General features: G+C 42.3%; 1 protein-coding gene across 6 annotated transcripts in view; it reads left to right on the top strand.

Moving 5' to 3' along the window:
- The window catches only part of PTPRM (protein tyrosine phosphatase receptor type M), a 660,655-nt gene that overhangs the window by 245,018 nt on the left and 388,814 nt on the right, over window positions 1-26,823 (top strand). For all 6 annotated transcript variants that reach the window (XM_040264647.1, XM_040264643.1, XM_040264646.1 and 3 more), the window contains exons 4-5: window positions 10,213-10,291; window positions 24,979-25,094. In XM_040264647.1, coding sequence (XP_040120581.1) covers window positions 10,213-10,291; window positions 24,979-25,094 — 195 coding nt within the window. The remainder of the gene's footprint in view (window positions 1-10,212; window positions 10,292-24,978; window positions 25,095-26,823) is intronic.

Below are 26,823 nucleotides of genomic sequence, written 5' to 3'. Positions count from 1 at the left end.
TCTGTGACGTAGAAGCTGCCGCTCTGTGGGGGGCGGCATATGCACAGGCTACCTGCTTTCGCCAGGGCACCTGGGCTGTAGCCCCTGCTTGCTTTGATTTACTCACTGACTGCCGTTTGAAGAACAGCATTTTCCTCCATTTTGCTTTGTTGTGAAGGTTTTAGAAAATAATTCACTTGGATTCCATTCCTTCCCTGCTCCTCTCTCTTCTTCCCCACCCCCACAAGTTTCTGGAGGCCTCTGATGGATTCCTTTGGGTTCCTAACCCCATGGGCACCCAGAGACACTCCTGGAATCCTACATTCACTGCTCTGCTTTTGGATACAGTGGCTCTGAGTCCTGACTGAGGCCAGGAGGGCAGTGATCTTTAACAGAAATGGTTGTTTTGAAAAGGAAAAAATGCACAGGTGGTCTAGAAATCCACCACCACCACCCCACCTCAGCTCCTGAAATAAGGGGTCATGCCAGGCAGGGAACAGTGACAAGAAGGATGGGAAAGTCAGGGAAGATGACGGTGTTCTGGTTGCTCCCCTCGTTGTTGTTGTCTAGTTGCTCAGTCGAGTCCACGGACCGACTGTATCCTACCAGTCTCCTCCGTCGTGTCCAGCTCTTTTTGCGACCCGCGGGCTGTAGCCCACCAGACCTCCTGTAAAAAAAAATCACTTAGATGCACTGAAGGGCCTGGCAGGAGAGGAGAGGTGGATCCCTGCTCTCTATTCTCTGTACACCAACCTTACCCAGGGGCTAGCATTTCAAGGGAGGCTAAGCCAAGATTTACCCTTTACCCATCTGCCATCTTTCCTGGTGGATGATGGTTTGAGGGAATAGGAAGGACTTGGTCTTTCTTACCTCTTCTCATCACCTTCCAGCTGAACTCCCACATGGCAGCCTTCAGCCCACTTTTGAGAAGGTCACGAAAGCCACGCTGAGTTGGTAGCAGCTCAGCAGGCACTTGCTGCTAAGTTGTTGCTGTCATCTCGTCGCTAAGTTGGGTCTGACTCTTTGTGACTCTGTGGACTATAGCATGCCAGGCTCTCCTGTCCTTCCCAGAGTTTGCTCAGATTCATGGTCATTGAATTGGTGATGCTATCTAACCATCTCATCCTCAGCCACTTTCTTCACCTTTTGCCTTCAGTCTTTCCCAGCATTATAGTCTTTTCTATAAGTCAACTGTTCGCGTCAGGTGGCCAAAATATTGGAACTTCAGCTTTAGCATTAGTCCTTCCAATGAATATTCAGGGTTGATTTCCTATATGATTGACTGGTTTGGTCTCCTTGTTGTCCAAGGGACTCTCAAGAGTCTTTTCTAGCACCACAGTTTGAAAGCATCAGTTCTTCAGTGCTCAGTTTTCTTTATGGTCCAACTCTCACATCCATATATGACTTACTGGAAAAACCATAACTGACTATAGGGACGTTTGTCACCAAAGTGATAGACAGTGTCTGAGGTCTGCAGGGGTGAGTGTTTTCCAAACTGCTTTCCAAGGAAGATTCAAAGGCACTGGTCAACCAAATGGAAAGAAGTACTGATTTAAGGGAAATCGAATGCATCCTGTATCACAAGGCATTTCAGAGCCCATGGGTGACACATGGTAGGTGCATATACTGGGGTGAAATGTGGACATCCACCTGGGCTTTAGCAGAACATCTCTTGAGTCCTGTTGTTTCCTGGAGCACACTTGGGGAATCCTGATATGTACTCATGGAAGAAGAGAAGGCTCCCTGACTCCATTAATTCCTTAGCTTATGGTCCTTACTCCAAGTGTGAGACCATTGAATTGCTTTGTACCAAGTGCAAGACAATCAGCTTGCTCTGTCTGTCTGGGAGGACACAGGAAATTAGATATGGCAGCGAAATGAAGCCCTGTCTCAGGCAGGAAAGCTGTTCTAATCAGGTACCCCGCCCCCTTCATTTTGTGCTAAAAAGAGATGAGTTTGAAGAAATCAGAGAGGACATATGAGGCTGTCACTTTACTACAGACACAGAGCTGCATTTAGGAAGCAGAGGGATTCACATGACAGTTTCATATCTTCAAAGATGATGTTTTATCCATTTATTGTGAAAAACTCGCATATCTCTGAGTTTCCTTCTCAGTTTATACTTATTTGATGATTAAGGACAGGTCCTTCTTCTGGGTGAACGTCTTCCATTTCCCTGAGGTCTGTCGCTTCTAGCTTCTCATTACTTTTCCTTATCACTTTCCTATTTCGTTTTCCTGTGCCTTAATTTGCTTACATAGCCCATTTTGTAGAATGGACATTTGAGCCATGAGTAGAAAAGTTTAGAAAAGAACATTTCCTCTTTTCAAAAGAGAAAGGGAAAACACAAGAAAACTGAAGAAATTAGTGTTGATTGGTAGGAAAAAACATGGCATCATTTCAGAATGTTCTGAGTGATATAACAAAGCACCAATAATCAGCTCCACTGTGAAGCTTGTCCTTTGAATGTTTTTAACCTAGAGAAAGTAGGTTTTAACATGACTTCAATATGTGCGTCTAAACAAAGGTCTCCGTTCTTTTCCCCTGATTTTCTAAAGTCGTATCATTTGTGGTTTTGCTTTGGCTCTTCTTTATCACAGAAACTTTTCTTTTCCTGTGTATGTTTTAGTTTTAGTTTTTTGTTTGGAAAATAAAGTAGCAGTTTTTGTGAATATGATATACTTAGCCTTTGGTGGGAGTGTCAAGATTTTTTTTATTAATGTCTGATGTGGGCAAATATTTTACATTTTTGTTGAATTAAGTATGTAAAGAAAAATGCATAAGTAATACATATGTATTTTGATAAATGTTTGCAAATTAAATATGCTCATGAAGTCATGACCCATATTAAGAAATTGAACACGCTCTGCTCCTCCAAAGACTAGCCCCTCTCCCAGCCTCTGCCCCTCTCATATTAACAGCCTATCCTCAGGAATAATTATGTCTTAACTTGGGATTTCTTTGGAAGGAATGATGCTAAAGCTGAAACTCCAGTACTTTGGCCACCTCATGGGAAGAGTTGACTCATTGGAAAAGATTCTGATGCTGAGAGGGATTGGGGGCAGGAGGAGAAGGGGACGACAGAGGATGAGATGGTTGGATGGCATCATTGACTCGATGGATTTGAGTCTGAGTGAACTCCGGGAGTTGGTGATGGACAGGGAGGCCTGGCGTGCTGCGATTCATGGGGTCGCAAAGAGTTGGACACGGCTGAGCAACTGAACTGAACTGAACTTCCACTATAGACTGGATGTTTGTGCCCCCCTCCAAATTCATAGCTTGAAATTCAGTCCTCAATGTGATACACTGTAGCTTTTTATTTAAACCAAAACCAGAAAGGGGCTATGGGGCTCTGTGTGGAAGACAGATGCCACGGGGAGCCCCTTTGTCCTAGGGACTGACAGATGGCTTCCACCAGCACATCTTCCATGGAGAGTGTTTGTGTTGTAACCTATGGCCTTTGCTTTGCTCACGTGTGGCCAGGGGAAATGACAGTGTGGAAAGCTAATTTTGCTCCTCACTGAAGCGGGGAGCACCAGAGATGCTGCCGGGTTAAACCTCTTTCTGTTTCCCTTTTGGCGGACTCAGATCCAGGATGAGTCTTCATGAGCAAACAAAACAGCACTCATTAGTCCGTGGTGTAACCGGTTCTTTCCTAACTGATATTCAGCAGCTTTCCCCCAAGGCTCCAAAGACGCCGGGGGTGCAACATCTTGTCCCCCAGAGACGTTATGTGTTGAGTGATGGAATGTCTGTGGGCTCTGTCTAGCCTACATGTCTTTACTTCCCACCACTGCCAATAACATCTGGGAACCGGCAGCAGAAATGAGCATCGAGTCCTTCCAGCGGCCAAGAACTTTCATAGAAGTAGGCCTCGGTGTGAATCCAAACACACTCCTGCCGTTTTGTCCTAAACATCACTGTGAGTGCTGAATTAGTAAACACCGCACCGCTGCTTCTGTGGGGAACAGGGCGTCAGCCCGACCACGAGAGCCTCTGGCCGTGAGATTTTCATCGACAGGTCAAGGCATAACCTTGGTTTATGTGTGCTTCTGTCAAGGTGCCTTATTCAATGTGTGTCATTGATTCCTGTCATTGAACGTGGCCAAGAGCACTAGCTCAGGCCTGAAGGACGTTTATTTATTTAACAAATGTGTTTTCTCTGTAAGACACATCACAGCCTTATGCGCTTGGCAAGAACCAGACAGTACTTTAGTGCTGAGCTGGGGGCTGTCTTAAACAGCAGCATCGCCAGTAAAAGGCTCGAAAAGACGAAAAACGTAGAGCGCTTAGCCTCGGATGAAGACAGTTGTTAGCAGCAGGAGAGGGGAAGCTGGAAGGCAGAGCCTTTTTTTCCCCAGCCTCTGCTGGGCTGTGTGTGTCCAGCGACTCTAGTGTTTGCTGCTCCGTCCTTGTTCTCAAATGACCAAGAACGCTTTGTGAGGATTGGTTTTTGGATTTCAAATAAATTACAGAGCAGTCAAATTCAAATTCAGAATCAGCAAATACTGAGGATTCATTGTATTTTGCATTAAGTCAGATTCCCTGCCTCCCCCCACCCTCCCAAAAAAAAAGGTGATGTAAGATTAAATACTGTATGGTGACAAAATTATTCTAGAATAATGCAGTTTGACTCTGATTCCATCATACCCACCCCCCACTTCAGCTTTCAACCTTTCAAATAATCATAGCTTAGGTTAGGCTGGAGGGCAAAGGCATTTATCCTAAAAATGCATGTGTATCAGTAAAAACACAAACATTTAGCTGCAGTCTAGCAAATGCCAAAGGACTTTGTGTAGAATGAGATGTGAGAGGCTCGAATATGAAATTTTTATTATAAATTCTTCATAGTTTGGCATCTTTATAGAGGATTTGCCTTCTAAATGAGCTTGGTTTTCTTTCATTTTTTAAAAAAATTTTTCTTCTTTATTTTTTAGTTACTTTTTGGCTGCATTGGGCCTTTGGTGCTGCGTGTGGGCTTTCTCTAGTTGCGGCAAGCGGGAGCTACTGTCTAGCCGTCCTGTGCAGCCTTCTCATTGTGGTGGCTTCTCTTGTTGCCGAGCACTTGCTCTGGAGCATGGAATCAGTAGTGTGGCACCCGGGCTCAGCTGCTCTGCAGCATGTGGGGTCTTCCCGGACCAGGGATCAAACTGGTATCCCCTGCATGGCAGATTCTTAACCATTGCATCACCAAGGAAGCCCTCTTCCATTTTTAGTTTACTTTTTAAGACAGTGTTTTGAGGTCTATCAAGTAATTCATTTCTATGGTTTTGTTTTATGCTTTAAAAATTTGGTAATGATTACTGCAAGGTAATGTGGGCATTGAAAACACCCAGCCCTGTAATAGAGTTGAAACAAGTCAGCCCAGGAGAGGGCTTTCTCCCTGCCATTGCTAGAGGAGTACAAGGCTCCCCCAGTAAGTGCAAAGCATATTGAACTTGCTGTGACGAACTACTGCTATTGACGTATGCTTTCTTGTTAACCAGAGTAATGGCAGTTGCTGGTGAGCCAAGCAGGAAGGTTTCCTCTTAAAGCAGGAGGCTGGATAGTAAATACTTCAGGCTTTTCAAGCCAGATGGTCTCTGTAGCAGCAACTCCACGGTGCTGAGACTGTGAGGGTCGCAGTGGATAATCTGTAAATGAATGGGTGTGGCTGCTTTCCAATAAAGCTCAATTTGCAGACATGGAGATTTGAGTTTCATATACTCGTGTTGGGATTCCCTGGTGGCTCAGACAGTAAAGAATCTGCCTGCCAATGCAGGAGACCTGGATTCGATTCCTGGGTCAGGAAGATCCCCTGGAGAAGGAAATAGCAACCCACTCCAGTATTCTTGCCTGGAGAATTGCATGGACAGAAGACCCTGGCAGGTTATTGGGGTCACAAAGAGTCAGATACAACTGAGCGACTAAGCACACACACAGACACACAGACATTTCTTGTGTATCACAAAATCTTCTTTTGAGTTCCTCCTACCAGTGAAAACTGTAAAAATCATCCATGGTTTGTGGGCCAGACAGAAACAAGAGATTAGGGGCAGATTTGGTCCATTTGCTATAGTTTGCTGACCCTTGTCTTAAAGTCGGTGTTGTTAAAACTGTGTCATGTAGTTTGGCCCTTGCAGCTATATTTCTAGGTCAAATAGATGGCTACATTCGTACTTCAATCTAGAAATAAAGAATTTAGAACATATATACATTTATGCATTAAAAGTTATATATGTGTGTGGTTCTCCCAGGTGGCGCGAGCGGTAAGGAACGTGTCTGCCAGTGCAGGACACATAAGAGATGCAGGCTCGGTCCATGGGCAGGGAGATCACCTGCAGGAGGAAATGACAGCCCACTCCAGTATTCTCGCCTGGACCGGAAAATCCCATTGACAGAGGAGCCTGGTGGGCTACAGTCCGTGGGGTTGCAAGGAGTCAGACATGACGGAAGCGACTGAGTACACACACGTGTGTGTGTATGCATGGTTGTATGTTATATGTGTATATGCATACACATGTGTATTTATTCTACATGTGGTCTCTCATACCTGCTAGGTTAGGCAGTCAAGTCACATGAAAAAAGTTCAGACGTGAAAGTAAAATAGACCTGGAATTACACCCTGAGAATGTGACCTCAGAAAAATCACTTAACTTTACTGAGTCTGTTCTGTATCTACTGAGGTAGATAATATTCACTCCAGTGGACATGGTTGACTGAGAAAAATTAGATAATACATACAAAAGGTGCCTGGGACATGGATGTAAATGGCAAATAAATGTTTTTTGAATTGTTGATTTTTTTATAAAGAAAAAAATTGGTGTGGTTCCTTTAAGAGACTCAAGTCTTACTTCTAATATAGATTTTTAATAGGTTCTGTCCTGTTTGATAAAAATAAGCATGGCCACATCCCACATCAATTTTTACACCTTTTTTTTTTTTTTTTTTGCTTTCCAGTGGTGCTGTCTGTGGTCTTGTGTAGTTTCCTCTGACTTCCATCTTTCTGGCTCTGGGTGCAGGCATCTTCAGATACTCCTGTGATCACCCCCACTCCTTCATACGTGTGTTATATTTCTGTACAGCAATATTTGTCTTTTGATAGAGTGGTCCCTTGTTTGGAAAAAAAAGAGACAAAAACTATTTCTGCTTCTGAAGCTTTCTTGGCAAGGGCACTGGCTAGAAAAAAGTACAAAATGGAAAACTTGCCAGATAGCAAGGGTTCACGACGAGAAAAGCTTTTCAGGGCATGCTTAAATATGCTTTTAAGAAACTTGTTTAAGGACTTCCCTGGCTTCTCAAGTGACACGTGTCACTTGACACGTGTCATATTGATACATCAATGCCTGCAATGATGGAGACTCGGGGGACACAGGTTCAATCCCTGGGTCTGGAAGATCCCTTGGAATAGGAAATGGTAACCCACTCCAGTATTCTTGCCTGGAGAATCCCATGGACAGAGGAACCTGATGGACTACAGTTCATGGGGTCACAAAAAATTGGACAGGACTGAGCAACTGAGCAGGCATGCACACTTGCAGTCCAGTGGTTAAGACTATGCCCTATCTTTCCTGCTCCTTCCATGGAGTCGCTAAGAGTCGGAGACAACTGAGCGACCGAACTGAACTGAGCTCCTGATCCTTCTCCCTCCATCCCTGAGCCCTGGCAAGCACTCATCTGGCCTCCATTTCTAAAATGCTGACATTGCACGTTGTTACATAAATGGAATCATATTGCGTGTAATCTTTTCTGATGGGCTTTTTCACTCAACGCGGTTCTCTGGAGATTCATCCAGTCATTGGTTGTGTCGGTAGTTAGTTCCTTGAATTTGAGTCAGTTCTAGTGAGGTGGATGAACCTAGAGGCTGTTAATACAGAAGTAAGTCAGAAAGAGAAAAACAGATATTATATAATAATGCATATATATGGAATCTAGAAAAATGGTACCAATGAATCTATTTGCAGGGCAGCAGGAGAAATGCAGACACAGAGAACATACTTGTGGACACAGCAGGGGAAGGAGAGAGGGACAAATTGAGAGAGGAGCACCGATGCACATACCCTACCCTGTACGAAGCAGACAGCTAGTGGGAAGCTGCTGTGTGACACAAGGAGCTGAAGCTCGTGCTCTGTGATGACCCAGCGGGTTGGGATGCGATGGGAGGGGGCAGGGAGGCTCATGAGGGAGGGGACACATGTATTCTTATGGCTGATTCACATTCTTATATGGTAGAAAGCAACACAACATTGTAAAGCAATTATCCTCCAATTAGAAAAAAAAAATGTCCCTTTTGCGTGCTGACTAGTAGCCATGGACTACCACTCTCTGTTTAATCATTTGCCATTTGAACGGCATCCGGACTGTTTCTGGCTTCTGCTTATCATGAATAAAGCTTCTGTAAACATTCATGTGCAGGTTTTTATATGAATAAAAAAGTTGATTTCTCGAACGGTGGATGCTGGGTTTTGCGTTAAGAATGACCCTCTTCGTGTGGTCTCCCTGGAGACACGGGTTCCTGCTGTGCCATGTGGACCTGTTAGCATTAACACTAGCCTGACAACAAAGGTCCATCTAGTCAAGGCTGTGGTTTTTCCAGCGGTCATGTATGGATGTGAGAGTTGGACTGTGAAGAAAGCTGAGCGCCGAAGAACTGATGCGTTTGAACTGTGGTGTTGGAGAAGACTCTTGAGAGTCCCTTGGACTGCAAGGAGATCCAACCAGTCCATTCTAAAGGAGATCAGTCCTGGGATTTCTTTGGAAGGACTGATGCTAAAGCTGAAACTCCAATACTTTGGCCACCTCATGCGAAGAGTTGACTCATTGGAAAAGACTCTGATGCTGGGAGGGATTGGGGGCAGGAGGAGAAGGGGACAACAGAGGATGAGATGGCTGGATGGCATCACCGACTCAAAGGACGTGAGTTTGAGTGAACTCCAGGAGTTGGTGATGGACAGGGAGGCCTGGCGTGCTGCGATTCATGGGGTCGCAAAGAGTTGGACACGACTGAGCGACTGAACTAAACTGAACTGAACTGACAATGGAGAGCTTTAGACAGTCATGTTTAGAAAATTGCAAACTTTGTTAGTGGTTCTTTTTTCTCCTTTAGCCTCAACTTCTCTGAGTCCACCATGTCAAAATGTTATTCATCTTGAGGACCTCAAAGCATGTTGCCCTTTTTCTGTTGCCCTGCCTCTCCCAGGATCAAACAGTTGTAAGGCCTTCCTCATAAGATTTTTATATCATTTTCCTCCCAATTCATACTCTACCATCTGAATTTCAGCCAGCACAGCTCTTCTCTGTGTTTCTAAGATGGTATGTTCCCTGGAATTGCTCTGTGGGTGGAGCCTCTGAGCCTGGTCACAGCTGACCTGTAGAGCTGCAGGTCCCAGTTTTCCTCTCTATGGTCACAGTCATGTCCATGTCAGGACCTTTGCATGTTCCCTGGAAGATACCTTACACTCTTCTCACCTTTGGCTCTTTCACCTGTGGCTCTCAGCTCAAACACCGCTCCCTCATGGAAGGTCCTCTGGAGTATGTCCTCCTAGTATCCTGCTCTCTTCTTTCATAGCACTTTAAACATTTTGATTGCACGTATTAGTTGTATAAAACCTAAGACACCATGTGGTTCCGTCTGGTCCATAGAGTCCCCTCAAAGAAGTTGCTCAGAAGATATGCTGCATGCATGCATTTGAGTCACTTCAGCTGTGTCTGACTCTTTGCAAGCCTATGGACTGAAGCCCACCAGGCTCTTCTGTCCATGGGATTCTCCAGGCATGAATATTGGAGTGGATGTCCGTTCCCTTCTCCAGGGATCTTCCCCACCCAGAGATGGAACCCACGCCTCCTGCGGCCCCTGCATTGCATGCAGGTTCTTTACTGCTGAGCCATGGGGAAAGCCCAGAAAATACATTATCGTAAAGCAATTTAAATCTTAACATCACCTCTGGAAGATGACTCAGCCTCTGTCTTTTGAGTATCCATTCCTCCCTGGGGTCCCCCCTCACCTTTATGGGGTGAGACCTGGATTGCAGTGCTGTCTGCTCCCCACATTCACCTCCCAAAAAACTGAGTTTTAGTCTTAGTTGTTTTTGCAGATTTAGAACCTAGACCATTTGACTGTTGGATTACTAGACATTCAGTGATGTCTGTGGGAAACATGAATGAATGGTTGAAATGAGGTATCTTATCTGCAGGAAATATTAGGTCGAAGTTGATGAAATGAATGAATAATGAAAACCTTTCTTAATCTTCCAGGTGATTTTTGAAGTCATAACTTCTGGACATCAAGGTTACCTCGCTATTGATGAAGTGAAGGTGTTAGGACATCCGTGTAGTAAGTTGCCTCAACTTTTAATCCTTCAGGGACATGGTTGGGGGTGTATTTATGTTATGGATGGGAGAAAGTGCTAAAACCTGGAAGGAAGCTTGTCCTGTCTAGACAGTCCCTGATGGACCTCTAGGCGGTGCTGTGCTAGCCCAGAAGTTCACATGCGTGTGTCATTTGTGATGCATTGTAAGTAAAAAATGACTAAGTGCCTTGAAAGTGAAAATCAGAAATGGGGACTGTGGGAATACTTTGGTATGTTCAAATATCCAACCTCAGAATACAATGTTGGGAGCTGAGCAACCAAAACTCTGCAAATCTATGTGTCTGTGTGTGCTTTGTGTGTGTGTGTGTGTGTGTGAGAGTGTGTGTGTGTGTGTGTGTACAGAGCTTCCCATAATCATGTGTTCAGAAAAAGTCAGTCATGTTTGCCTTTTATAAATTCTTTTTTGGGGGCCGTGCCTCACAGCATGTGGGGTCTTAGTTCCTGGACCAGGAATCGAGCCTGCACCCTTTGCAGTGGGAATGTGGAGTCTTAGCCACTGGACCACCAGGGAAATCCCACCTTTGTAAATTCTAATGAGTGGCATTGAACAGTACAAATCACTCTCTTCTTTTTTTCCCCTCTTAACATTATGTTTTTACGTCAGGCCATCAGATTCCATCATATAAGTATACTACGTTGTAGTTTTGTATTTGTCTATGAATATTTAGTTCAACCTAAGACCCTGTTTTTCTCTATGACAGACATGGCTGCAGTACACACCCGTGTGCGTGTGTGCACGTGCATGCCTTTGCATGCAGTTCGTGAGAACCTGGCGAGGTATATTCTTACAGGCAGAGTTACCGAGATGTCGGGTAGAAACAGTTTTACGAGATGCCTGCCAAATTGTTATGAAAGGTGTCTGCCCAGTTACACAACCACCAGCAGTGCATAGACATTTGAGTTGCCCATATTCTTGCTCCAGGTTGATATTGTCAGACATTACATCTTTGACAATCCCAGAGATGGTGGCCTGCTTTATTTTTAGGGTCCTTGGCTTTAAAGAGAAATCGGCTCATTCAAACCATTCTGGATCTCTGCTGAAGCATGCATGTGTGCTAAATTGCTTCAGTCGTGTCTGACTCTGTGACCCTGTGGATTGTAGCCTGCCAGGCTCCTCTGTCCATGAGATTTCCCAGGCAAGGATACTGGCGTGGGTTGCCATGCCCTTCTCCAGGGGATCTTCCCAACCCAGGGCTTGAACCTGCATCTCATGTCTCCTACATTGGCAGGCAGGTTCTTTGCTGCTAGCGCCACCCTTTCTGCTGAAGGTCCCCAGCCAAATCGATGGGAGTGTGGTTATAGCTAGGCTGATATTAGAAATAAAAACACTTGCAGGAATGTCTGCTTTTACTGTGTGGGCTGAGACATGCCCCAGTGATTACTCCACACGGTAGTCACAGACAAGCCTGGGTGGCTGTTATCCACTGGGCTATCATGACACCATTGTTTGATTCCACCCCAAAGGGTCTTGCTCTCTGAGATCTTTATCTGGTGTCCCAGTTCAAGCTCAGCAATCATCTTGCTCATTACCCCGTCAGGACGTTCCTATTGTAACTTGGCGCTTGGCCTTTTCTTCTGTCAGCAATACTAGCGAATTCAACAAGAATTTCAGTCCCTTTTTTTCTGAAAAGGCAAAAAAAAAAAAAAGAACAGCTCTGTCCCTAATGGGAACAGCAGGACAAATTCAAGAAGCAGAGTATAATTACCTGAGTTGGAATTTGGTCAAATGCTCAGAGTCATAGCCTCAGGCTTGGAAAAGTGCCCTGAGATCCTCTCAGGCGCATGAACGTTCAGGGCCTCTGATTGACCTCTCGCCAGGAGAGAAGTCAGACGGACCTACTGTGTGCTGAGCCATTTCCTGGAGCAAACCTCACCACACGGCAAGTATCTCTGCTGCCCTGGGTGCGGGAGCAGAGGCTTCTGGCCAACAGAACAGCTCCTGAAGTGGACCCCCTCCCATCCGGCAGGATTCTAGTCACTACCTTCAGTAGGAGAGAAAGACTTAATGCTTCCCCTTCCATCAGAGCCTTCCTGAAATGCGTCTCCCACAGTTCAATGCATTCTTCCCAAGACCAGCTGCCTGCAGCCACAGAAATGGTGTTTATGTCTCTCCTTTGGAGAATACCGTTTCTGATACCTAATTGGCTCTACAAACTGCTGTTAGGAGATACAGAATCGCAAAACAGCCTGTGTCCCAAGGTGATGGATGCTGCAACGGTGTGTTGAACTGTGAGCTTTAAACGGTCTTGATGATGGCCTTTCTGTCGTTATCTTCTCCTGAATTGCTAAGTTTATGGGGAAAACATGCAAATAAAGATTTTAAAGAAGGCAGTCGTTTGGTCTTAAAATGGAAAGCTTTATAGTTTGTATTCTAGGGGATTTCCTATCAGGGTTTCTAAATAATAATCAATTATTTTGAAATGCTGAGGCTCATTAAATTTACATCGTGAAGGAGCATAAATATTTCATATCCAAAATTCTGCTTTCCCCAAAGATGTAAAACTGCTGAACTTTATTTACTTCACTCTAAAGGCTCCTGTTTGGATTCATATAGGTTTATGAGCAGGCATTATGACAGTTTTTTAAAAGTAGCTGTTCTGTTAAGGGTGTACAGTTGCTCATAAAATTGATTTTCGCGTAGTGACAGTAAGATGCCAGATCGTTTTGAAATGCAGAAATGACTCTGCAGTAGCTTCACACCACTTCTGATGAACATAGATAATTTCTGTATTTAGTGTGCATGCTAAAGCTATATTTTGAATTTGGTTCAATAATCCTAGTAGGAGAAACTGAAGAAGCAGTTTTTTCAGCTTCATAGTATTGTCTCCTGTTTTCAAGCAGGTCGTAACTTAGGCATATGTGGGTATTATTATTATTATTATTACCTTGTGGTGCTGGTATGTATTTTTATATCATATAAGCTATGCAGCATTTTAACATCACATATCATTCCATTCATCCTCTCCAAGTTGTATGAGAACATGGGATGTTTTTCCTTTTACTCGGTCCTTCTAATATTTCCTTCATTAATGTTTGCAGTCTTCAAGGTACAAACTGAACTTCTCTCATTAAATATATTCCTGTGTATTCACTTTGATACTACTCTGCAGGAGCCTGGTGTGCTACAGTACATGAAACTCGACTTGGCAACTGAAAAGCAACAACAAATATTGGAATTGCTTTATTAATTTCATTATTAGATTGTTCATTACAAATGTATAGAAACACAGCTGATTTTTGTACATTGACCTTGTATCCTGAGACCCTGTTGAACTTACGTATTATAAGCGCTAATTGTTTTTTGTAGATCCTTAGAATTTTCAAGACCCGCGATCTTTAGGTTTAGTTTTATATCCTATTGTTCAGCCTGACTGCCTTTTATTCATTTTCCTGCCTACTTGCTGTGGCTGGAACTTCCTGTACAGTGCTGAGTACAAGTGGAGAGAACAGACATCTTTGTTGTGTTCATGTCTTTGGAGGGAAATTTCCAGCCTTTCACCATGAAGTGTGATGTTAGCTGTGAGTTTGGGTTTTTCATAGATGCTCATTATCAGGAAGGACATTCTGTTATATTCCTGCTTTGTTGGGTGTTATTTAAAAATCAGTCATGAAATGCTGTTGGATTTTAGCCAGTGCTTTTCCTTTACCTATATAGGAGAGGAGAAAGTTTTTCTTGGCCTTCCTAGGGTCACTGACAGGGTTTGAAAATTAAACTGACAAAGACAGATAAATGGGAGAAAAGCATATAGATATACTTCCTGTATGTTTTATGTGACACGGGAGCCTCATAAGGAAATGGAGACATGCACAAACAGACCTGAGTATGTTCATACTGGTTTTCATGAAGAGTGGACGTTCATGGAGGAATGTGGTATGGTATAGACAAGACTGTGAGTGTGGTAAACTGAGGAAACCCAGCAAGACGTGTGTCTTCACTTTCTTTTCCACTTTTGTCCTTAGAGATAGGGAGCTCCTTTCCTCTGGGCGCTGGGAGGGCATTTGTCACACGAGGGTTTTATGGCCTGTTTCAAGGGAGAAGGGAAGGAAAGGTCAGAGTGACCTTCTTGCTTCTGCTGTTTTCTCAGACTCCTTCAGCTTAATATATTCGGTGTACCCAGGTGCCATGTTTTTGGTAGCATTTCCTGAATTCCATTAACTATCAGATTATGATATAGTTTTTGTCTTTTATTCTATTGGTGTCTTTTATTATTATATTGATTGATTTGGGGATATTAAATCAACCTAGCACTCCTACGATGAATCTCACTGGGTTATAGTGTACAATCTTTTTTTTTTAATTAATTTACTTTTTAATTGAAGGATAATCATTTTACAGAATTTTGTTGTTTTCTGTCAAACCCCAACATGAATCAGCCATAGGTATACATATATCCCCTCCCTTTTGAATCTCCCTCCCATCTCCCTCCCCATCCCTCCCCTCTCAGTTGATACAGAGCTCCTGAGTTTCCTGAGCCATATAGCAAATTCCCATTGGCTATCTCTTTTACATATGGTAATGTATGTTTCCATGTTACTCTCTCCATACATCTCACCCTCTCCTCCCCTCTCCATAAGTCTATTCTCTATGTCCATAAGTCTATTCTCTATGTCTCTTTCTCCACTGCTGCCCTGAAAATAAATTCTTCAGTACTATTTTTCTAGATTGTGTATATATGTGTTAGTATACAATATTTATCTTTTTCTTTCTGACTTACTTCACTCTGTATAATAGGCTCTAGGTTTATCCACCTCATTAGAACTGACTCAAATGTGTTCCTTTTTATGGCTGAGTGATATTCCATTGTGTATATGTACCACAACTTCATTATCCGTTCATCTGTCAATGAACATCTAGGTTGCTTTCATGATCTACCTATTGTAAACAGTGCTTCAGTGAACAATGGGATACCTATGTCTTTTTTGATTTTGTCTTATAGTGTACATTCTTTGTTATTTGTTGTCATATAACACCTTAAATACAAATATATTTGCATATATGATTCCTTCAATTGTGAAATCTAAAAATTATACAGAATCATGCCTCATTATTGTTCTGCCAATTTTAACAAGTAATAATGAAAAAGATTGCAAAAACCCTCATAAACCTATGTGTCATATATTGGATAAAATGAATGCAAAATCTAAGACATTTCTGTATTACTACTTCACAGTATAAAGTAAATCAGCAATTTCTTTAAACACTTAAGAAATGCTGAGTTCATAATATGGCATTCTTGATTCAAATTTATTCTTATTTTATAAAACAAAATTAATTTTTCAATCATATTTATTTGCATACTCAAACATTGCCTGCTTTCAAATTTAGATTTTTATGAAGACATTAAACTGTGTGATTAAAATGAGAATAACAGTGACAAATTAAAAAACTGGAACTATTTTCTGAATTATGTTTGTTGAATAAAGGCAGACCCAATAAAGGCATTGTTTGAGAAATGCACAGAACTCAGAACTGTTGTTTCATTTTAAAGGTGAGAAGTTAACTTTGGTTTTTCTCCAATGGACTATCATTTTTCTTCAATATACAGTGACTAATAAAAGTTATCTTTACATAGTGGCTCACTTATTTTTCCGTGATAAGAATGTTGAGTCTGTTTTTCGTCTTGACAGATTATTCCATTAAGATCCATTCTTATAGGACTGCACTGTTGGTTCAGTGGGTAAGACTCACTGAACTAACTGCCCTATTGGTTCAGTGGGTAAGACTTCAGTGTTGGGGACCTGGGTTTGATTCCTGGCACAGCCAAATAAATCAAATTGTCTTACAAAAAGATATATTCTTACCTTACAAGCAAAACAAAAGTAGTTTTGTCTTGAAACATGTTTGTTAAGAGCTTTCTGCTCACAAGAGTTACTTGGCCTTTGTGACCCTATTTCCTTGCTCATGTAGTGGAGGTAATAATAATGTAATAATAATAACAGTGCTTTCCTCAAAGGGTAAATGTAAGGATTAAATGAGTTAATGTACATAATGAACTTAGAACAGTGCTTAGCACATTTCTAAGACCTCAGTAAATGTTAGCTGTTATTATTATGCCTGAATTCTGATTGGCCCACTAGAATGAATTAACTGCAGATTGTAACTCTAAGTAGAAATACTGATTGGTTTCTTAGATGGGATAATTTAGCAGTGTCTGTTTTAAAAGTTAAAAAAAAGTTTGCAAATAGATTGTTTTCAGATAGTACTGGGTGTTCTCTTTAGCAGAAGTTGGCTCTTTTGTTTGTGATGATGTGCTGCACAAATAGAAGTGTTGACTGTGCGTTCTGGCAGGCGGGCATGGCCCCAGCCCATCTCAGCCTTTGCCATTACATTAAAATGTAAATGAAAAGACAAAGGGGTCAGGACACAGTCTGCCTGTTGTCCATTTCAGTTTGCACTTTGATCTTGCAAATTACCATTCTCTGATTTTGTTGTTAGCATTTGGTAGCAGGCTTCGAAGAATCAATGATACGAGACATCTACAGAAAGGTTTGCATCCTGGTCAATGATAACTCCTGGCTTTGGAATCAAAGGCTGATGTGAGATCAATTAATACCTGAAAACCTCTATTCTTTAAAAAGTTGTTATCTTAGTAAGAAGCAACAGAAGATGGCAGAAATGAAAAAAAAATAGAAGAGTTCTACTCAAAAACCTCTTAATATTCATGGAAGATATTTAGTTTTTTAGAACTCCTGCAGATTTTAGAGGAAAACTGGCATAGCATTTTGAAAGGGTACCCATGAGACAAATGGGCCTATAAATTTAGAGAGAAAAAGAGAATTTTTCTTTTTGAGTATGGGCTAGATTGGAATTTTCCACTCTACTGGTGCTCTACCTGCGTTCCAATTAAGGTGGTTTGGCAAGGTTCAGAGCACGCAGCTCAGCGTGGAACTGAAACTTTTCTGGCTGTAGACCTCTTTTTCTTGGGATCTTTTCCAGTTTCCAGTGATAGATCAGTTATTTTAAATAATAATGAACATTTTTGAGGCTAAGTACCAGGCACACAGAATGTCTTCTCCTGGCAGCATCTTCTTTGATCTTTATCCCAACTCTATGGAATATGTACTTAAAAAAAAAAAAAAAATCCCAGTTTTGCAAATTGAAAAAAAAATCCACTAAGGCTTGGGTTTAAGAACTTTTGCATCTATTCAAAAGCAGTGAGAGCCTGAGTTTGAACATATATATGCTGAACGTGAAGTGAAAGTGTTAGTCACTCAGTCCTGTCTTTGCGGCCCCAAGGACTGTAGCTTGCCAGGCTTCTCTGTCCATGGAATTCTCCAGGCGAGAATACTGGAGTGGGTAGTCATGCCCTTCTCCAGGGGATCTTCCCAACCCAGGGATCAAACCTGGCTTTCCTGCTTTGCAGACAGATTCTTTACTGTCTAAGCCACAAGGGAAGCCCATATGCTGAAACTCCAACCTTAAAATAGTATTAGCCTTCAATTGTTTCCCAACCAAAAGTATTTGTAGGGTTTATAGCACTAGGTGAGGAGAATCCAGGCGTCTTAAACCTCTGGAAAGATTATCTATACCTTTAATGTTTATTGAAAAACCTTACAAATGCTTTTAGTAGAAATCTTAACCTTCCTGATCTTGGAGGAAACTAATCTGGAACAAAGAATTCCACAGTCTCTTTGTCTTATTTACTCTAGTGGATGAGTTACTATCTTCTGTTCTTGTCAATTAATTCTCTTAATTGAAAATGATAATTTGCTTATAAAAGGGTTTATGCTTAGTGGGTTTTTCTGTCTTCATCTGGTTTCCATTTTGAGGTATGGCTTTATTATTTTAGCCAGATGATTTTTTTCCGGGAAGTCTTCATCTCAACCAAGAAACACTGTTGCCCCAACCAAAGACAGCCAATCCATTCCAAAGCAGTGTGTGTTTGATCAGTTGCTCAGTCGTGTCCTTCTCCTTGCTGACTCCATGGACTGTAAATGCCAGACTCCTCTGATCATAGGATTTTTCAGGCAAGAATACTGGAGTGAGTTGCCATTTCTTCCTCCAAGAGATCTTCCAGACCCAGGGATTGAACTCATGTCTCCTACTTCTGCATTGGCAGGTGGATTCTTTACCACTGAGCCATTGTTCCAGAGGCGCCCACACCACCCACTCCCCCCACCCCCCGCCCCCTGCCCCGGCCCATACATTTGAACAAAGGTATCAGTTCCTTAGACGCTAACCTTATTGTGCAAATAATAAGCCCTGGAGTCTTTGAGAAAGCCATATTGAACATCAGATCCTTTCTAAAGGAGAAAAGATAAGCCCCATTCTGAGCAGCATGTTTTAATAAGGATGAAGATAAAGAAATAATGTCACATAGTCATATCTTTGGCCAGCAAATTAAAAATGTAAGTTATAACCTAAAAGAACTCCTAATATAATTATAAAACTGTATTGATAAATCAGTTTTCCTATGTGTTTCTCTTTGGTTCAGTAGCCACTGCTAGAAACAGGGCCCTTAGGAAAGCAGCCTTCCAGGGCAGCTTTACTGTGCATGGACAGACCTATGGCAGAACCAGTGACAGTTCTGATATTCCTGTTATTTATTATTGTTAGGTAAGCTGATGAAGCAGAGCACATATATTTAATCAAATTCTTCAGAAAAAAATGCAGAAATTAATACGTAACATTTTTGAGGGGTGGTTAAAAAAAAGCATCACATACCCTGCTGGTAGAAATGCAGTTTGTTATATACTTGAAGGAAAGCAGTTCAGCAATTTGTGTCTAAAGTCTTTTAAAACTGCTTCTTTTTGTCTTAGTAATTCGATTTCTAAAAATTCACCCTAAGGAAAAGACAAAAAGTCTACATGAGGATTTAATTATGAACTCTTGTGTCTTGGCATTATGTTTAATAAACTCAGAGGTCCAAAGTAAAGGAATGTTCCAGTTAACTTTTTTATGTTCATATGATATATACGTGTGTATGTGTGTGTTTGTGTGTACTCTTTGCGACCCCATGGAGCCTGCCAGGCTCCTCTGTCCATGGATTTTCCCAGGCAAGAACACTGGAGTGAGTAGCCATGCTCTCCTCCAGGGAATCTTCCCAACCTAGGGATCGAACCCAGGTCTCTTGTGTCTCCTGCATTGTGGGTGGAGGTTTTTTTTTTTTTTTTTTATCATTGTGCCACCTAGGAAGCCCGTATATATGTAAGGATTTCATGACCTTGACATTATTGACATTAGGAGGGGTAATTCCTTTCTGTGGAGGCTGTCTTGTGCATTGTAGAATATTAACACCATCGCTGACCTCTGCACCCTGGGTTCCAGCAGCATCTGCCCCGCCACCTCCCCTACACCTGTTGTGACAAACAAAAATGTCCCAGATATCATCAGATGTTCTCTGGGGGGGTGACACGATCCCTGATTGTGAACTACAACTTTTTCTAATAGTTTTAGGTAAATGTTTAACAAGGAAAATGCTCACAATAGCTTGTTAAATTTTTTTCAAAAGTGCACAGTAGTCACAAAAAGGTAAATAGATACCAATAGACTAAGTTAAAGGATGTAATTTCTTTAATGGCCAAGGCCTGCTCTAATAATTTTATGCAGAACCAGGAACTCCCACCAGACCTCAGAGCCACTCATAAATAACATAACTGCCGGGTGCTGGAAGCTTCTGTTGTTTTTCCAGTAGGATTTTTTGTTTCATCTTCATTTCTCTGCTTCTGATGATCACCCCCCTTTTGTATCTGTTCTCATGATATGGTTTTCATCTGCCTCCTTACTTAGTACAAATAAGCAATCTATAGGAACATTCCTGGAGTCACTGTGAGCCTTGGTAGATCTAAGTGGGTATTTACCAGCCTCTCTCAGAAGGCCCAAGCTTAGGTCTGTAGACAGGTGTCTCCGCCACAGGTTACCAAATGCTTTCCATTTAAAAATCATAAAGTGTACAGGCTTCCCCGATTGCTCAGCGGGTAAAAGAATTTGCCTGTAATGCAGGAGGCGCAGGAGATGTGGGTTCCATCCCTGAGCTGGGAAGATCCTTTGGAGAAGGAAATGGCAACACACACCAGTATCTTCACCTGGAAAACCCCATGAGCAGAAGAGCCTGGCGGGCTACAGTCCATAAGCTCAAAAAGAATCGCATGATAGATAGTGCAGAAAAGCATACCTATTTCCAAAGCTGCTTCTTAAAGGTAAATTTATATATGATTAAGAAACAAAGTAGTTAGAAAATTCTAAATTCAGGTTTTTAATTTAAATTTCAGTTCAGTTCAGTTCAGTTGCTCAGTCATGTCCAACTCTTTGCGACCCCATGAATTGCAGCACGCCAGGCCTCCCTGTCCATCACCAACTCCTGGAGTTCACTCAAACTCATGTCCATCAAGTCAGTGATGCCATCCAACCATCTCATCCTCTGTCGTTGCCTTCTCCTCCTGCCCCCAATCCCTCCCAGCATCAGAGTCTTTTCCAATGAGTCAACTCCACATGAAGTGGCCAAAGTATTGGAGTTTCAGCTTTAGTGTCAGTTCTTCTAAAGAACACCCAGGACTGATCTCCTTCAGAATGGACTGGTTGGATCTCCTTGCAGTCCAAGGGACTCTCAAGAGTCTTCTCCAACACCACAGTTCAAAAGCATCAGTACTTCGGCGCTCAGCCTTCTTTATGGACCAACTCTCACATCATACATGACCACTGGAGAAACCATAGCCTTGTCTAGATGGACCTTTGTTGGCAAAGTAATGTCTCTGCTTTTCAATATGCTATCTAGGTTGGTCATAACTTTCCTTCCAAGGAGTAAGCGTCTTTTAATTTCATGGCTGCAGTCACCATCTGCAGTGATTTTGGAGCCCAAAAAAATAAAGTCTGACACTGGTTCCAATATGTTATTTCTTTAATTTTAATGTTTATTATTGAAAGTGTTTTCTAAAGGTAAAAAATTACTTAAATCAAAAATCTTAGGAAAAATAATGGAATTGATTTTAAATACATTGGACATCTTTTAATATTTCGTTCATATTGGTAGGAGGGATATGTAAATGAAGATGATCTAGGTAAGTCATTTCAGGAGGCAGTTTGGATTTGGATACAAATAAAGTATGCTATTTTTCAGCAGTTCAGAAACAGGCTATAACATTAAAAAAAGGGAAAACAATATGTGTGGCCCACCCTTGCTCTTTGAAAATAACTATCCTGACATGCCTGATAAAGAATGAACTTAAAATTTCAAGATTTAAATTCATTTTCTGTAAATGACTTTAGTCTGTGGGAAACTTATTCTTGATGCTGCAAACTGAATGTTTTTTAGCTTTCTCTGTGTGCCAGTTAGAAAGTGTGAGAGCCTTTGAAAGGCTGCAGATCTCTAGGGGAGAGGTCACTCTGGGAAGAAAGACCTTCCTTGCATTCCTGCCTCCCTAGGGGAGCGGAGGGTGAAGAGCTCTGCAGCCCCACAACACCTGGATGAGCCCTTCTGGGTGAGAGACGCTAAGGGAGCTCAGTCATAGAGCATAAGGAAGCTCAGTCATAGAGCATAAGGAAAAAGAGGAGTTTTGAGAATGCTGGCACCCTTGGAGGGTAAGGAGGGAGAAAAGGAGAAGGATCTCAGGTGGCATACAGGGTAGGAAGCCAAGGTCTAAGACAAGCATGAGCAGCACATGGACATTTTGCCATGGATTTTTTAAGGGAGATTTTTTTAATCATTAATCAAAGAAAGGAAAATTTAATAATCATGAATCTTTTCATGCAAGGTAGTAAACATATTTTTAGCACTGACCGTGGTGTGGGCTGTCTTATACATTGCAAATAAAAATATATATTATCAGTACCTTTGAAAGTAAAAGTGAAGTCGCTCAGTCATGTCTGACTCTTTGCAACCCCATGGACTGTAGCCTGCTATGCTCCTCTGTCCATGGGATTTTCCTGCCAAGAGTACTGGAGTGGGTTGCCATTTCCCTCTCCAGAGGATCTTCCCAACCCAGGGATCAAACCTGGGTCTCCTGCATTGTAGGCAGACGCTTTACTGTCTGAGCCAGCAGGGAAGTCTTATCAGTACCTTTATGTCTTTTTAAATAGAAATATAGTTGATTTACAATGTCATGCCAATCTGCTGCACAGCAGGGTGACTCCCTTATACATATATGTATGTTCTTTTTTAATGTTCTTTTGCATTATGGTTTATCCCAAGAGAGTAAATTTTTTTTTTTTAATTCTTAGTAGCTTAACTATATGAGCATATATCCTGGGTGATACTCAAAATAATTAGCAACCCTTCAGCACAGACTCTGGAGGGACCTTGGGTTTAACCAGGTGGGGTGACAGTGCCCAAGTGGTCATGAAAGATGGTTACACACCCAGCATTTTGTGTTAGGAAGCCAGTATGTGGGAGTGACCTGCAGCCAGAGGAAGAGGTGAGAGGACAGGAGAAGGTACCACCAGTGAGATGCCCCAACAGAGGACAAGTGATGGTGCAGAGGTCTGACTGCAAGCTGAGGGAATCCATGCAAGCTTTATGAAAAGAACGGCACTAGAGAGGGGCCTTGAAAGGAGCTTGAATTCCAACAGTCAGACTGGGAGCCATACCTGGTGGGATGCAGAGCCTGGGAAAGGCTTTCACCTAGTTACAAAGCCGTGTTGCCTAGTGGGCAGCATCTGAGCTTTGGAACTGGCCAGACCCAAGTTTCCACTGCATGTCTGGCTCTCACTGGCTAAGTACCCACAAGTAAAATGATGGAAAAAAACCTTCTTCAGAGAACACATGTGAGTCATCAATGGAAAAGTTTCTGCCCCATGAAATGCTCCCAAAAAAACGTTACCTTTTGCCACTTTTTGAAAACAATGGTTCTTTCAGCTTTTGGGGAACGAAGAGTTAGAAAAAGAAACTTGATGCAAGGACTTTTTGCACAGATCTTTAAAAACCATAGACTTGTGCTGTTCTTGACTAAGGGGAATTTGATTAAGTTAATGAGAAATAGTTTATAAGCTTCTAAGTGAATATAATAGTATTAGAGACAATGACCCACAGTTATACTGCTGTTTTAGAAATTACTGAGGACATTTTGCATGCCAGGCATCATGAACGCATTGTTGCAGTTATTGCTGGTCTTCAAATGAGTAATGGGGGTTTCCTCTGTGTTATTGGTATTAAACTACATTTTTCTTTGTTCTTAGATAGTAATTCACTTTCACTCCTAATTGTGCTTTTTTAAGTCTTTATTGAATTTTTTACAATAGTGCTTCTGTTGTTTTTATGTTCTGGCTTTTTGGCAGAAAGTCTTGTGGGATTTTAGCTCCCCAAACAAGGATTGAACCCCCAACCCCTGCATTGGAAGGAGAGGTCTTATCTAGTGGACTGCTAGGAGAAGCCCCCTGATTATGTTTTGCACAGGCTAATGTTAGTGCTATATATCATCTTTGGGTGCCCAGGAGTGGTGGACGATTCTCTGAAAGGTGTGATCCAGAGACATGTTGGCTGGCAAGGCAAAAACAATGCCTTCTAGCTGTTGTTCAGATTTCTCTATTTATCCCAGAAAACATCACCATCCTGTTTTCTTCTTTTCTACTCCCTAACCTCCCCCTTGGAGAAGGCAGTGGCACCCCACCCCAGTACTCTTGCCTGGAAACTCCCATGGACAGAGGAGCCTGGTAGGCTGCAGTCCATGGGGTCGCACAGAGTCGGACATGACTGAGTGACTTCACTTTCACTTTTCACTTTCATCCATTGGAGAAGAAAATGGCAACCCACTCCAGTGTTCTTGCCTGGAGAATCCCAGGGACAGGGAGCCTGGTGGGCTGCCGTCTTTGGGGTCGCACAGAGTCGGACACGACTGAAGCAACTTAGCAGCAGCAGCAACCTCCCCCTACCCCACCTCTTGCTACTCTTTCACTCTATCCTTGTACTGGTAAGAGAGTGTTTTCCTAAAAGGAGAAGTTATCATAAAATTTAATTCCCAACCCATCCCTCCAGTTCCTCAATGGATGTTTTCAGTGTGCTACTGAAACGGATCTGTGCTTCTCAGATCAAATAGAACGATGCTTTGTTTAAACAGGTGTCCCCTATGGACAATGCATGTTCTGAAACTTAATGCTATTTAGCAGTTGGAAGCATTCTTTCTCCTTGAATTGGAAATAAGAATCAGCAAAACCCTCCATGCTGTAGCAGTTCCAGTGTAATTTCGCAGAGTCTGTCTATGGGGAGAGTATTTTGGTCGCTGGGAAATATTACATGAGGAGTGCTGCATACCAATTAGTTGTATTAAAATATATATTACTCACAGCTCCGTACTTGGCTTAAAAAGTTTCCTTGACAACATCATTTAACTTCTTACTGTTCTTTTCATGCTCCTAGTATAAATATCTAATATGTTTTTGTTCAAAACATCAATTAGGCCTCAGTGTAATCTTTATTAATACAGATCTGTTATTACAAGAAGACTGCTGAGCTATGATAATTTGCACAGCAGGGACCATAAAATATCTTCTTTCCGTCTGGTTCTATCCCAGAATGCCTGGCTGTTAGAGAACACAGCAGATCTTTCCAGAACCTCTTTTACAGGCATAATGAAATCTTTAAAGCTCTTAGAAGCAAAGGCATTCTTTTCTTCAAAGGTAAACAAAAGGGAAAGACCCAAAATTGCAGGCAGATTTGAAAAGACCCAAACGGGTTCAGACCTCCGCTTTCAACATCTTTCCTTCTTTGTCTTCCTGCAGCCAGGACGCCCCACTTCCTGCGGATTCAGAATGTGGAGGTCAACGCTGGCCAGTTTGCCACCTTCCAGTGCAGTGCCATCGGCAGGACCGTGGCTGGAGACAGGCTCTGGCTACAGGTACAGTAACTCACTTTCATGGTTCAGAGTGAGTCCAGTGGGCAGAGAGCCTGTCCCTGGGGAGGGCCCCGGAGATCCGGTCCTTGTCAGGACACCAGCAGGGAGGAAGAGGATACTCTGAGCAGTCTCCCCAGTTCTTCTCTTGCTTCCACAGTGTGTAGCCAGGTAACAAAGAGTTCGAGACAAGTCAATGTTATTCTTCATAAACCTTGCTGTGAATTTGTGGTTTTGCCCTTGCTTCTACTTAGCCATCTTGTTTGGACCATCTGGTTACTGAGTTACTTTTAGAGCAAGATGTTGGGGTCCAAAATATAATACCCTCTCCCTGTTCATCCTCTTGATAAAAACCCAAAGAATCACATGAGCATGTCACACACAAACTTATAAGCATTTTTGTTAATTTTCAGCTCCCTAGCCATAGGCCTAAACCTAGAAATTAGTAACATATCTTTTGCTTTTGACCATTTTTATTTGTTTTTGTTCTGTTTTGTTTAGTCGCTAAGTCTTGTCTGACTTTTTGCAACCCCACGGACTGTAGCCCACCAGGCTCCTCTGTCCGTGAGATTTCCCAGCAAGAATACTGGAGTGAGTGGGTTGCCATTTCCTTCTCCAGGGGATCTTCCCAACCCAGCCATTGAACCTGGGTCTTCTTCATTGGCAGGCAAATTCTTTACCACTGAGCCACCCGGGAAGCCCTTTGAGCATTTAAGTAGACATTTTATTGTTGTTGATGATGATGTTTGGCAGAAACCAACAAAATTCTGTAAAGCAGTTATCCTTCAATTAAAAAATAAATACATTTTTTTTAAATAAAAAATAAGTAGATGTTTTTTAGTGTCATCATCACTTATGTGTCTTGTTTTATTGTCTTGGAAACTCTACCATCTGTATTTTGCACAGCCAGTAGTTTCATGGACAGATCAAGGGTCTCAGGAATTCTGACCAAATGGGATTAAGTGACCTGTCCCCTCTAACCAGTTTGCCATCCACTTATTTAGACTCTAGGTTTGGTTTTCCGCATAGAATTCTCCAATTTCATTCTTGTCGCTTCTTGCTGTGCATCGGTCCACAGGCTGCTCATTCCACCTTGACTTGTGTTGATTTCACCCCTCTTTCCTTAGGGATCCTATAGTGGGTTTTGGTTTGGTTTGGTTGTTTATTTTAGTTTGCTATGGACCTGCTTTATATTCTGACCCTTCTGTGCATCTGTTCCACTCCACTTGGGCTTCTCTTCCACGCCTGCCGACTTCTCAGTACACATCACTCTCCACCTATCCTGTGTCTCCTTCTGCAACATAGCAACAATTGTCATGTGTCACATTTGCCTGATGCCCTATAAAATGCACAGGTTTCCCAGGTGATGACAGTGGTAAAGAACCACCTGCCAATGCAAGAGAGCAGATTTGATCCCTGGGTTAGGAAGATCCCTTGGAGAAGGAAATGGCAATCCACTCCAGCATTCTTGCCTGGAGAATGCCATGAACAGAGAAGCCTGGCGGGCTGCAGTCCATGGGGTCACAAAAAGTCAGACATGACTGAGCATGCACACGTGCTATAATTTATAAATCCTGTATTCTTTGAATCATCATAACTGAAGTCAACGGTCATTTTTCTTCCTCCTTCATTTCTGGGGGAAATGAAAAACAGCCAACGGTGCTATCCCCAGATTTGTCAGCAGCACAGTGACAAATGGGAACACATTCTGGAAGAGATACCTTAAATGCTTTGG

The sequence above is a fragment of the Oryx dammah genome, unplaced genomic scaffold, assembly GCF_014754425.2.
Source record: "Oryx dammah isolate SB20612 unplaced genomic scaffold, SCBI_Odam_1.1 HiC_scaffold_22, whole genome shotgun sequence".
In the NCBI taxonomy this organism is placed as follows: Eukaryota; Metazoa; Chordata; class Mammalia; order Artiodactyla; family Bovidae; genus Oryx; species Oryx dammah.
The sequence above is the reverse complement of the archived record's forward strand: the minus strand, read 5'-3'. Positions and strand labels throughout refer to the sequence as shown.